The sequence below is a fragment of the Biomphalaria glabrata genome, chromosome 14, assembly GCF_947242115.1.
Source record: "Biomphalaria glabrata chromosome 14, xgBioGlab47.1, whole genome shotgun sequence".
In the NCBI taxonomy this organism is placed as follows: domain Eukaryota; kingdom Metazoa; phylum Mollusca; class Gastropoda; family Planorbidae; genus Biomphalaria; species Biomphalaria glabrata.
The window spans coordinates 18,844,008-18,858,517 of NC_074724.1; the positions used below are offsets into that span (position 1 = coordinate 18,844,008).

Here is a 14,510-nt window from a genome sequence, read left to right on the forward strand (position 1 = left end):
CGGCTCTAACGATTTTTCCAGAAATTTTTATAGTTGGGAAAAGAATAAGAAGCTCGCTGGCCACACTGGAAAAAACTCTAGTTTGGCCGTTATACTTTTCAAAGTAAAAAGAGAAATTGAAATTTGACAAGAAAAGGAGAAAATATCTGGAACGAACTAGATCTCGACGTGTTTGGGTATTTCCGCATTGGTTTCAGATTTGAATAAATTTATGTTCATGAATATTTTAAGAGTCGTCTTCTAAATCTAGATCTAAAGTCCTATCATTAGAATATTATTAAGTGAAGTAGATCTATACATTTGGATAAACAGGAATCTTTCTCTGGAGGAAGGGACGGGTTTAAAAATTTTCCATTGTTGTTTTTTTAATCCTACATTCGACATTCATATTAGTGATTAAGAGAAAAATAATCGCTCTATAACTTGTATAAAGTAGGTATTGTCTTTTTTTAAAAGTATGTTTTAAAAGTGTTTTCCTTGTCTGAGTTTGTGTACACTCCAATCTTATCAAGGAAAGTTAACGCATTGATGTATTGAAGATAGTATTCCATACAAAAAAAGTCTAATGTCAACTTAAGGATCTATAAAACAGACGATCACCAGGTTAGCAAATGATGTATTCTAAAAACGCACACTGGATAGGAGGGGATCAATGATTATTATGAATGTATAACTACGTCTATGCTAATGACTTTGTAATTAACAAAATGTGACCAACATGAAGTCAATGTAGCTAGATACATACAAAGCGTTTGTTTGTTTTTTTTTAAACATGGTATCCTACGTCTAATGATAACAGAATCAAGTCCTCGAGTCCAGAGATTAAGAAAAAAGGCACAATTTTCTGTGGCTTCGTAAATGTTCGTAGAACCGACTTTTTTCTGATCTATTTTGTCCTATCGTACACAGACAAAGACCTAGCGTCTGGTATTGGTTGGAATGAAGGTATCTAACTAAATGTCACACATTACCAACAAATGTTCATTCAGAAATCAAAAGTATTTACTTTGTCTAAATCAAGTACTTCAGCTTTACACTTATAAAACGCTATGCAGTTCTTTGCAGGTCATTGTTATACATTATGTCAGCATACCTAAATAATTCAAGGGTTCAAAAGAAGGATGAAAGGAAATAGGACGAGATGACCCGTAACTTGCTGTATATAGTAAACAAGCTTGTGTGGATAGTCACTTGAGCTCATAAACGGTACCCCGTTACAGTTACAGACTTGGAGAATATATCTGTTCAAAAACACACTTCATTGCTGGAAACAAAATGACATAGTTTCGGTTGGACCCTTATCTCGACCACTTGAATAACTCTAATCCTATGTCCTTGCATTAATACCGATTACCCCATCCATCTTGTCGTTTTAAGCTTTTAAAAATGCATATTGTTATGAATTTACAGAAATCAACTCAACAGGGACAAGACTTTATGAACAGGACATCACAAACATAGATTATAACAGTCAGTATTTAGCACAGTTTCTTCGCCATCCCCTAGACTTATTCTGAACTCCATTGCTTCTACCATGTCACCATTCATTCTAAGTCAGGCCTCTAACAGTGCACGAGCCAAAGCGCATCTTCTGCACTAAATTGGATGACGATGTGCAAGGCAGGCTTATAACCATGGTCGTAGCCAGGATCTTTTTTCGGGGGGGGGGATTTTTTTCTCCCCCACCACACCGCGAAAAAAATATATATGTGTGTGTGTGTACATAACTAATCTTTATTACACTCTGACCCTTCATTCTTTCGGAAGACGTTTATTGTGCCCTAGAATAGGTTCTTCTAGGAGTTAGTGGAAAAATTGTAGACTCCCCGCCCTTGCCAGCACTATTTCTGGTATTGAAAGCCAACAAAATGCATATTCTGAGGTATCTACAGTGCTATTAAAAAGTTTTATTTCAAAATCCTATCTGCTATTCTTATTTAGATCCTCCCGCGCCGTTCGGCGCAATGGGCGGCAAGCTGCTTCCACAAAAATCTGTCCCTGGCAATGTTTGAAACCTCTTCTCAGTTGCTTTGAGGTCCTCCATGAAAGTGTGGAGCCAAGTTGTACTAGGATGTCCCTGTTTGAGCTTTCCTCGTAATGGCCTCCATGTCATGCGTAATTCATTTTATCAGAGAACATGTCCCGCAAACCTCATGTGACGCTCTGTCACCTTACTAAGGGGTCGACTCCCAGTTCGGCATAGGATCTTTGTTGAGCCACATTTAGTGTTTTTCAATTTCGGCAGATGACTATTCACTGCACTTAATGGAGCCCAGCCTATGGTAGAATTGTGTAACCTCTCTTGACTACGCTCTTGGAATTAGGTGACTGTAGTTTGCTTTAGATTTTATATTGAAAAGGAAAGTTTTATCGTCAGAATCATCTGTTGGGGGTTTTTAACTAAGAATTCTCTGGAGTTGTTTTTTTTTCAATTCAAAACCCAATTTAGCTACGGTCATAGAATTTGGTGATTGTAGTTTGCTTTAGAATAATATTGAAGAGAGAAGTTTTCAACCTCAAAACGCCCTGTACGGGGATTTTAAACATTTTAACCCTCTGGAGGGGTTTTAAACTTTTAAAAAAGCCATCTGGAGGAGGGCAGGTTAAACTCTAACACCCCCCCCCCCCTTTGGCTTGGCTACGCTCAAATAATTTTAGTGTGTAATTTGCTTTTCTTATATTGAAGAGGTATTTTGTAGCATCAAAGACCTCTGAAGGGGTTTTAAACTCAAAACCCCCTTTGGCTATGCTCACAGCATTTTGAATTAGGGGATTCTTGTTTGCATTTGTTTCTTTTGTTTTATAGAAGAAGAGGATTTAACTGCAAATTTAAACTCAAATCCCCTTGGCTGTGCTGGGGCAAGTGATGGTTTAGTATTAAAATCTCAGCTAAAATAAACAAAACCAAATCAAAAAATCAGTCACTAAATTCCGACCCCCTGGCTACGCCCATGCTTATAACAATATGAATTCAATATCATATATATATATAGAGAGAGAGACGGCAATGTATGTGTTTAAAAGGCCCTTGTAGGCAGCCTAATGAAGGCGATGATAAATGTATGTGTTTAAAAGGCCCATGTAGGCAGCCTAATGAAGGCGATGATACAATGTATGTGTTTAAAAGGCCCATGTAGGCAGCCTAATGAAGGCGATGATACAATGTATGTGTTTAAAAGGCCCATGTAGGCAGCCTAATGAAGGCGATGATAGGGCCTACAATGTATTTGTTTAAAAGGCCCATGTAAGCAGCCTAATGAAGGCGATGATAGGGCCTACAATGTATTTGTTTAAAAGGCCATGTAGGCAGCCTAATGAAGGCGATAATACAATGTATGTGTTAGAGGTGACAGACATCGGGTGCCAAGCTTCAATCATCGTGTAGACAAAGAAACACCTAGTAGGCCACGTCTTTGAATTGAATTCAACATTTCTGATTTATTTTAAATAAGTGTTCATTAAATATGTGTTGTTGCTATGTATCGCTGTGTCACGTGTGTATGTTCTTCCATCCTTATTTAAATATTGATCCCTTCTGTTGTTCAAACACTAATGTATGCAAATTTATTCTTTTGTCAGTAGTTTCATTTGTTTGTACCCACTGTTGAGATCATTACAAGTCATACAAGAGTTCTAAATAGTTTGTGTGTGTGTTGTGGACGTTTAAACTCTTTGAGTTGTGTGAGAAACACGTTTTCTTATGTCAATGATCAGCCATGGAACAAGAACATGGAACTTGTTATAACGCTGTCTACTGCAGGGGTTTGAAGAAACATTTTGGAAGAGGAAAAAATAAACTTGAAATACTTTGTGGTTTAAATATGTCCGTGCCCTATGGTGCAATGTGAGTTCTCTTTTTTAATAGTTCAGTAACTCAGTCATTTTTATAGCAAGTTACTCTTGAAGTTATTTCTATACCTAGCTATTCTTTAAGTCATTTCTATAGCAAGTTATTCTCTAAGTCATTTCTATATATAGCTAATCTTTAAGCCTTTTAAATAATGTTTATAATAATGATATAACTGTCTATATATACAAGATATAAAATTAATGAATAACAGTAAATTCTGGAATATATTATAAAAATTACATAAGCTTTCACTTAGACTCTAATTCCTCTTATATATATACATATATCTTAATCACGTGGTTGGGCTAGAGGCCACACCTTTTCAAGTGTGCCGAGTTACTTGAACATAAATCTCAATTAGTAAGCTGGACTAAAGATCACACACACACCTAAACGAGTGACCTTTAGCTACACAGAACACAAACCGCGAGATTATATAGCCTAGTAAGCCGTAACTAATTATTTTGTAGAAGACACGACCAGGGCTATCTTTAAATGGAGAGCTAAACACCCCATACTCTTTATTTTATTTTTTGGTCCTTGACACCCAATTTATTGATAGACATTGACCATTTTTTAGCCAAAATGAAAAAACACAACGTGCTAACAAAGGATATTACACTGTCAATAAATATTACTGTTAAATAATTTTTCTAACGTGTTAACTTGAATATTACTCCTGCAAATATGTGTCTTGATTTGATAATAATATTCTTAATAATTTGTGACAGTCTATTAACTCCTTGTTATTGCTATTTTTTTTACTTAAGATGCGTACTTAGCCACTGTGTATCAGGCTAGGACGACTTTTACACATAAATAACGGAAAACTTTACAGTAAATTTTAAAATCGCATAAAATAAATTGAATAATAGTACCGCAGTTAGATATAGCAAACAAAGAAACAATATGCTGGAGTGTTAAAAAAAAAAAAAAAACCTTGACCTCTAACTAGTGGACGGATATAATTTATCTACATGCTTGACTGACCATGCCAATGTGTTATCTATTTTGACTGACACCCAACTCTATTGCGTGCGTATGCTCAAGGAAAAAATAATGTTTGATGGTTAACACAAACAACTATACAAGCTACACTAGGACTACATGTGTAGGCTCACTAGGTATAACTGACCAAGTTGTTGGTCTGAAATTCATGAACACATACATCCGACCATTATACAAGGCAGATTCCACTTTACTTATGAGAGATTTACATTAGTAATTACTAATTAGTTAGATATATACTAACATTATTTACATTGGCCTTCCTACACACATCCTTTACAGTTGGTGGCATCGTACATACACACAGACACACTCATGCTATACAGATTTTTAGAAATACTGTCAAGCTTGAATAAATCAATCAGTAACAGAGTTTAAAACAATAGCGTATATAAAAGAAAAAAAAATAAAACCAACCAATATAGGTCACATGTTATTTAACAGTTTCGTAAAATGTTCAGCAACACAAGCTATTAACAAGACACTTAAGTATCCGGCTCCGGCTCCGGCACCGGCCGAATATCAAATTTTACTATCCGGTCATATCCGGCCCCGGCCGGATATCAAAAAGTACTTTCCGGTGCACCCCTAATATATATGGAGATAGACAGTGGGAACACACTTGTCTCATGTAATCAATGGTGATGTCATCACTAAAAGATATGAGTTCAGGAAAAACATTATCCAGGACTGCCATTGGTTGTAGGTGGTGGGAGCAACGCTTAGAGAAGTGAAAAGATCTACAAGATTATTATTTAAAACAAACTAAAGAAATACGAGATGGCCCATCATCTTGTCATAAGTGTTAGTCACTAGAAGTGCTCATCCATATGTGTCAAAGTTAATAATAGATTATGGGGCGGCCTTTTTTTTATTTTGTTAATTTTAAGTCTCTATTCATACATACATTTTTTAAGTTTTTGTTGTCCAATCTTTCCCCCAATAGAATCCTATTAAAACTTAACATTTATTTTATTTTGCTGTCTCTAACGCCATTTAGTATGAAACGAAACACCAATAGGAAATTCCTATACCAATTAATAGTTTATTGTCAGCTTCATTTGTCAAAGATGATTACGGTGACGTACTTCATAGTATTGTATAAGGTCTAGATACATAGTAGCCATATCCTCGCTCAGCTGGTAGCACTGCTACACTTCACGCACACTCTCGGTAGTGTCAATGGACATCATAGATTGGTGCAACGTACTTCACTCTTGTATAAGGTCTAGACACATAGTAGCCATAGCCTCGCTCAGCTGGTAGCACTGCTACACTCCACGCACACTCTCGGTAGTGTCAATGGACGTCATAGATTGGTGTAACGTACTTCAGTCTTGTATAAGGTCTAGACACATAGTAGCCACATCCTCGCTCTGGTGGTAGCACTGCTACACTTCACGTACACTCTCGCTAGTGTCAATGGACATCATAGATTGGTGTAACGTACTTCAGTCTTGTATAAGGTCTAGACACATAGTAGCCATATCCTCGCTCAGCTGGTAGCACTGCTACACTTCACGTACACTCTCGCTAGTGTCAATGGACATCATAGATTGGTGTAACGTACTTCAGTCTTGTATAAGGTCTAGACACATAGTAGCCATATCCTCGCTCAGCTGGTAGCACTGCTACACTTCACGTACACTCTCGCTAGTGTCAATGGACATCATAGATTGGTGTAACGTACTTCAGTCTTGTATAAGGTCTAGACACATAGTAGCCATATCCTCGCTCAGCTGGTAGCACTGCTACACTTCACGCACACTCTCGCTAGTGTCAATGGGAAGCATAGATTGGTGTAACGCTCACTTGTATTTGAGTGCTAGGTGTGAAGATGTCTTGATGTCACGAGGAGATTGGGTTGATCAGACAATGCGTTTCTGATGTTGTCATTTAGTGTTGATTTCTATTTTAAACAATTACTGAACACTCAAAAAATAGCGTTATGCTGGAAATTCAAATGTAATCTATTAATTAATTCAAACAATGAAGGTCCCAAAGTATAAAATACAAAACTTTAATTCTGGAACTAGAAATCACTTGACTAAAATACCCACACACGTACACTATAATTAAACAAGTTTACTATCTTCATTCCAACTCACATCCCTACAGCTACAACTCTCCGTCCTTTCCAAAACTTTGTATTATCTCCCTCTTTAGCAACAACAACTCGAAACACACAAACCTCGCTCGACTAACATCGCTTCTGTTGCAAGAAAGCATGCTGGTTCCAAGAACCTGTCGACAATCAACCTTGACGTTGCCTTACAGATAGTTGCAGAAACTACAAATAAACTTAATGCAATAGTTGCCTTATGCCACGTGACAAATGTTCAGAACCAGGAAAAGTATGCATGTATAGAACTGTGACACTGGGTGTTTTTGTGACTTTTACTTTCTAGTAAATAATAATTAATTATTTGGGCCTCTTTGTTCAAGGGGTTTCTAAAAGTGAACCATAGACCAGCGCGCTTTTTAGTAATTTTCCTACATTGACTAACCTTAAAATTTATTGGATTTCGTATTTAAAATATGAAATATGGGGTTGTTGAAGTTTTGTATTCTGTCCTGTTGTGTTTTGATCGAATTGATCATTAAGTCTGTTAAAATGTTGAACTAAAATAGGTTTGTCTCTAATGTAATACGTTTTTGTTTTATTTAGCTATGGACTTCTTGGTTCCAGTGGATGTGGGAAGACAACTCTACTTAAATGTATCATTGGAAGAATGAAAATAGACGGTGGCATTGTTCGTACTCTAGGTCAGTCTCCTGGGGCTAGAGGTCACCAGGTTCCTGGAAGGATGGTGGGATATATGCCACAGGTATTTGACCACGACTAGTTTTTCAATCAAATACGTAGTTAATTAGTCAACATTTCTATAAACTCAATTCAAACGTTTTATTTTAAAATGTTTCAACTATTTCAGCATGCCTTATAATACAATGTCCGTTAATTCCTGGAACTTATTTGTATTGTTTGAATCCTAATGTCAGGACTTTGTTTATTTAATTGCTGAATAGTATTAACGTGGCTATATATTAAAACAATATTAATTTGCAATATGTGTATGTGTTATAATTAATTTATAACCTATACTACTTTTAGTCCCAAGCTCAGCCCAACAGACACACCATACACACTCAGTTGTACATAAACTAATAAACGAGGTGTATGATGATTTAATTAAAATATAAACTATAATATAATAATATAAACCTATAAATTCGGTAAAACAGAAGTCATGTTTTAGAAGTCACCCAATAAAATTTACTCAGCTCAAAGATCACCGCGCATAGACATCCCTTAAAGTGGTAGATAACTTCACATTATATAGGAAGCATAGTATCAAATGACGCATTGCTTTAAAGAGAGGTTGATATGTGATCAGGGATAGTCGTTCTTTTGGATGCCTCCAAGCGAGAGTGTGGCGAAAAAATCGCTCCGCCTGTCTACAAAAATCAGTGTCAACCAGTGATTCTCTCAACCCCTCTTTGTGGATCTGAGACATGAGTACTTTATAGAAAGCAAATAAGACTTCTTGAACGACTTCACCAAAGACCGCAATACAAACAGCGATATTCTTGCAAAATGGTATAAACTTCTTATAATCCGACATTCACGCTTTGCAGGGCACTTATTCCGTATTGGGGACGAACATATTTTTGGCAATCTTTTTTTTTAGTAAGCTAAAAGGTTGTCGGAGTAACAGAGATGCCTCACAATAACGCTTCTTTAGAATACTAACGCGATGTTTTTAAGTCTCTTAGAAAAAAAATGCGCGATTTTACTTTGTTACTAGCTGCACGTTTTACACTATAACGTAGAGATTTTGCATCACTTGATGATTCTTACTAAAGTCATAATAATAAGGGCTAATAAGGCTTGTCTTCAAGTCCGAAGATTAGTAAGGAATGCAGTATTTCCCGTGTCTGCGCAGCCCCAGCTGTGACCTACATATTTTGACACACCCAGGGCAAGCATAACCATTGTCCACAGGTAGTCGATTTAGATTTTCTTTTCGCCGTCTGCGTTTGTCCTCGGCAGCAGATTTTCTTTTTGTCCAAAATGTGTATCCCGTGGCCTTCGTGAGTAACCTCCAGCTGTCTCGTTCGGAAGCCGCATACAACCAGGTGCTCTCTTCTATGTCAGCCAAGGAAAATTGACGCCTAAGCTGGTCTCATGGGTGCCTCTGTTACGTAGACCACCTTTTAGCTCACCAAAAAGAGACTGCCTTTGGCGTACGTTCGTCTCCCATACGGGATACGTGCCTACCCAGAGGAACTGTCTGACCATAAGAAGTCCCTCTATACTGTCCATACCGGATTTGGCAAGGACATCGCTGTTTGTAGTGCGGTCCTGCCACCGTATGTCCATGATGGAGCGCAAGCATATTTGGTGAAAGCACTCAAGAAGTCTTAGTTTTTTTCTGTAAAGTGTTCATGTCTCAGAGCCATAATTAATATATATATTGCAATATTAAATGTCAGAAAGTAACCATTTTAGAAGTTACACCACAAAGACTTTCTTCCAAGCCTAAAATAGCCCAATAGTTTTACGCGAAAGAAGCAATGTAAAACGTTAAGACGTGAGCTGTGGTTTTCTATTGGCCTACTGTTAGGGGGACTTTCTATTCTAATCGCCATGTACAATTACATTGAGAACTGACAAAACGAAAAAGCAACTCTTCGGATTGATAGTCTTTACCCGATCGTTCATTTTCGTAATTACAACAATATTCCCAAAATGACTGGCGTCATTTAATATGGTACTTTTGAGCTCCAAAAGTGCTAAGGAAAGAGGAGCGCAGTTTAACGTCATGCCTCGGGACGAAGTTTCATAGGATAAAGACAAAATTCGTACTCCATTTAAGAAATTAGTAAAAGTTCACAGTATTCCTTATTGCCATTATAAACTCGAATTGGCCGCCTAAGTAGAGTTAAAATATTTGATTGATATGCACGACTAGATTGACACATGGAAACGAGTAGGACGTAATTATTTTCTAAAAAAAAACAGATTTAAAACAAGATTACAAAGAGAGTTTATGTTATTACACAAACTCAGAGGCGGCCCCCATCAAATTCACCAATGTTTTGATCGTTTAAAGAAATTTGGCGTTATTTTTCACATAAAAGCAAACAGTGCAACACGTCGTCTTTGATAAGACTAAATTTTAAGACAAATCAAATTATTAACTCTTTCTCTCCAAATTAACGATACCAACGTTGATTTGACCTCATTAAATTAAATTAATGTTTGGTCTTATAAACTTTAATTTATGTTATATAAAAAGAGCATGTATTCTCCTATTAATTTATACCAAAAGTAACGTTTTCTGATAACAAACAAAAATGTTATTGATGTTCAATCATAGCAGGGTAGCATGTACAAATGTGAAAAATGAACAATTCTGTCAGAAAGTGCAAAAATAATTATGGAGATAAAGAGTTAATTATGTGACGTCGTTTTATTGTCCAAGTAGAACTTTTCTACATTAGTAGCAAGATCGATTCAAAGGGTTCTTTTAAAGAAACCATATTAATGCCTCTTCAACAACGTGATTCTAGAGTATACCCCGTTTTTACGGCAGTATATATTTATTGTAGTTATCAATCAAATTTTTAATATTAACCCAGTGAAATGACATTATGAATGTTGACGACCTTTGTATGACAAAAAATAAAAAGTTCGCGGTAAGACTTCTTACTGAACACGAAGATGATGTTAAGACATACGTGCTCTATATGTACCTCGAACATCCCACGTATAATAGTATTGGCCAATGCTGCCTCCTTCTTTATTGGACTGAGCAACTATTTTTAAAACTAGTATAAATAGTGCGCTCAGATTCCAAGAAAATTTTTATCGGAACGTCCCCCTTCGTTATAAGTTAACATTGATATGGGTTAAAGAAGACACAAGCTGAGAATGAATGAAAATGTCTGGAAGCGCCAATAGACCACCTTGCTGAATGGACGTTTTCGGTTGTACAAAACAGTTTAAAATTATGTTCGCAACACTATTTCTGAAAAAAAAAGTTGAGTTTAGAAACACTGCCTCGAATGTCTCTCACACTTCAGATACTTCTTCTTCACCTCTTCTTAATTAAATTTTATTTGACCAGCAAACTTCTTTCTAGTAGAATTTGTATATGATAAACTTAAGGAAAATGAGTTTCTAAAGCTCAGAAATGCTGACAAATGCTGAAAAATACTTAGTACCCGCGGCTGCTCCCCTGACTTCGATAGGTGATGTTTAAACGCTCCCCGAGACTAATAGATGACTAAGGTAGCAGCAAACTTACATTTTCCCCTTTAGTTGGTAGTAAAAGTTTGAATAACACAGCAAAATGTCATACTTTCCGTTTAAAAGCCTAACAAAGGAAACATGTAAACATAAAACTATTGAAAAAAATGTTATAAGCAATGGGATTTTCAAATAGATTTGACTAATTGTATTTTTTAGCAAAAAATGAGTAAAATATGTAATCAGCTTACTGTAATTGTTTAACAAAATGAATTTCTATTGGGAAAAGTAGATAAAGTTGAATGCGGGGGGTGGGGAGGGGACACCCTGATCTAACCGCACTGGGTGACACCGACCCTAGTGACGCCACTGACTATTACCCACTTGTAGGCCTACTAATCCTGATAATAATCGCTCCATTTACTTAATAGGTCTAGACTAGATCCAGAATATGGAATATATCTAGATCTAGATTTCTAGACTAGTTCTAGATATAGTCTAGATCTAGATCTAGGCTTGATCTCTAGACTATTTCTTGATCTGGATCTAGACTTGATATAGATAGAAATAGAATCTATAGAACTAAAATCTAGAACTAAAATTCAGACTAAAGCTAGAATTGTGATCTAGGCTAGAACTAGATTTCTATACTAGTTCTATATCTAGATCTAGTTTAGATCTGGATCTAGACTCTTGATCTGGATCTAGACTCTTGATATAGATTTAGATCTTGATTTAGATTAGGTTTAGATTTAGACTAAATAGACTCTAGATCGATCCAGAACTAAATCTATAGCCTAATCTAGATTAGAATCTAGACTATATCTAGAAATCTAGAAATAGAATGTAGATCTATTAGAGCTAGATCTAGGTCAATATTACGGAGGATATTCCAGCTACCGTCGCCTCAGCGTGGCGCCTCCGTGGAAACGTCCGCCAAGGGAGTCGGATAGGCTAAGAATTGTAGCGCACATAGCTCTCAGTGGGCTACCACACGTAGGATCTAGCGATTGTACATTGCACGTGGTAGGGATGTAAAAAAGGCTAGCTAACCAGTCCAACCCCCGGTGGGACATTATAGGCATACGAAGCCTTTCCTTGGTCAAGAGGTCCATAAAGGGGAAGCGGAAGTTGTCGGACCTTAAGGACATCTGATTCAGGTCAATATTATTATCAGGATTAGTAGGCCTACTACTTGGTTATAGTGCACTTGTGCTGTTCGCAGCAGATTCACTTCTTGATGTGATACTACTGCTTACATAATAAATAAATCTGCACCCCTAAGCTATTAGAAGATTAACTATTTCCTTAATGGATTATACATGTAAATTTTGTTCAAATTGTTTAATACAATTAAATCTAAATCTAGATCTATGTCTGGCCTCTGTTTATTGTAATTTAGACTGTTGTCAAGTGTATAGCCCAATGCTGATGTGTGAAAACTACTCGGTATATATGTAGCTTTTTTTTAAAACTTACAATCGAAACGAAGTTCGTATTAAAATTATTTTAAAAAACAACATTTGAATCAATATTCTATTCCATGAGTTAGTTAATAAATGTGACCTTAGATGCATTTTTTTGCACCAATGCGCGAATCTATGAATGAAGCTTGATTTATTAATGAAGAAGCCAGTGAAATTTTTAATAAGACTTACTTCCCCTGAATTTTTTCATTTAAAAGTGGTGTAATTTTTTGAAAAATCTGCTTGCATATATAATTTTTAAAATTAGATGGTTCACTTTCGGAAAAGAAAAAAGTAGCCGTTGCATCAGAACTTTGAATGATCTAAAATATCATGATATCCGATTTTCATTTTCTTTTCTAGTTTCTGAGATCTAAACGGGACGGACAGACAGACAGGCTGCACAAAACTAATAGCGTCTTTTCCCCTCTCGGGGGCCGCTAAAAATACATTTTCAAACAATACATCACTAACTTCTACATTATGTACTAATAATAGTGACTGTGTAGATGATGTAAAGAAAGAAAATTAAAGAACTTTGCTGTTTTGCCAAGCGTACAAAAAATTATAGAATAGTTCGTAATAGACATACTAAACAGTAGGGAGGGTCCAGTTGATTAAATTCAAGTTATCCGATAGGATTAAAGTAGCTTTTAGCGAAGAAGTTATTATAATTGTATACACTTTTTATCTTTCTGTGGACTCTATGGTCGTCTCGTGACAGACAAACAGACTCTTTCCATTACGGGGAGCGCTAAATAGAAAGCGAAAACAAAGTATCAATTTAGGAAAGTGAAAGTAGTGTCTAAGTATGTCAGTCAGTGACTAGATTCTGTTGTATCAGTCAGTGAATAGATTCTATTGTATCAGTTAGTGAATACATTCTATCGCATCAGTTAGTGAATATATTATATTGTATCAGCCAGTGAATAGATTCTATTGTATCAGTTAGTGAATACATTCTATTGTATCAGTCAGTGAATAGATTCTATTGTATCAGTTAGTGACTACATTCTATTGTATCAGTTAGTGAATATATTATATTGTATCAGCCAGTGAAAAGATTCTATTGTATCAGTTAGTGAATACATTCTATTGTATCAGTTAGTGAATATATTATATTGTATCAGTCAGTCAAAAGATTCTATTGTATCAGTTAGTGAATATATTATATTGTATCAGTCAGTCAAAAGATTCTATTGTATCAGTTAGTGAATATATTATATTGTATCAGTCAGTCAAAAGATTCTATTGTATCAGTTAGTGAATATATTATATTGTATCAGTCAGTCAAAAGATTCTATTGTATCAGTTAGTGAATATATTATATTGTATCAGTCAGTCAAAAGATTCTATCGCATCAGTTAGTGAATATATTATATTGTATCAGTCAGTCAAAAGATTCTATTGTATCAGTTAGTGAATATATTATATTGTATCAGTCAGTGAATAGATTCTATTGTATTAGTTAGTGAATATATTATATTGTATCAGTCAGTGAAAAGATTCTATTGTATCAGTTAGTGAATATATAATATTGTATCAGTCAGTGAAAAGATTCTATTGTATCAGTTAGTGAATATATTATATTGTATCAGTCAGTCAAAAGATTCTATTGTATCAGTTAGTGAATATAATATATTGTATCAGTCAGTGATTAGATTCTATTGTATTAGTTAGTGAATATATTATTTTGTATCAGTCAGTGAATAGATTCTATTGTATCAGTTAGTGAATATATTATATTTTATCAGCCAGTGAATAGATTCTATTGTATCAGTTAGTGAATATATTATACTGTATCAGCCAGTGAATAGATTCTATTGTATCAGTTAGTGAATATATTATATTGTATCAGCCAGTGAATATATTCTATTGTATCAGTTAGTGAATATATTATATTGTATCAGTCAGTGAATAGATTCTATTGTAT

General features: G+C 35.5%; 1 protein-coding gene across 3 annotated transcripts in view; it reads left to right on the forward strand.

Moving 5' to 3' along the window:
• Window positions 1-14,510, forward strand: part of LOC106052848 (ABC transporter G family member 20-like) — a 65,975-nt gene that overhangs the window by 8,553 nt on the left and 42,912 nt on the right. Inside the window, exons 1-2 of one of the 3 annotated variants that reach the window (XM_056010923.1) lie at window positions 3,621-3,844; window positions 7,527-7,686. In XM_056010923.1, the coding sequence (XP_055866898.1) occupies window positions 3,717-3,844; window positions 7,527-7,686 (288 nt within the window). In that variant the 5' untranslated portion in view covers window positions 3,621-3,716. Of the gene's footprint in view, window positions 1-3,620; window positions 3,845-7,526; window positions 7,687-11,940; window positions 12,075-14,510 lie in introns of those variants that run through there. The other 2 variants (XM_056010924.1, XM_056010926.1) reach the window with 2 other exon arrangements.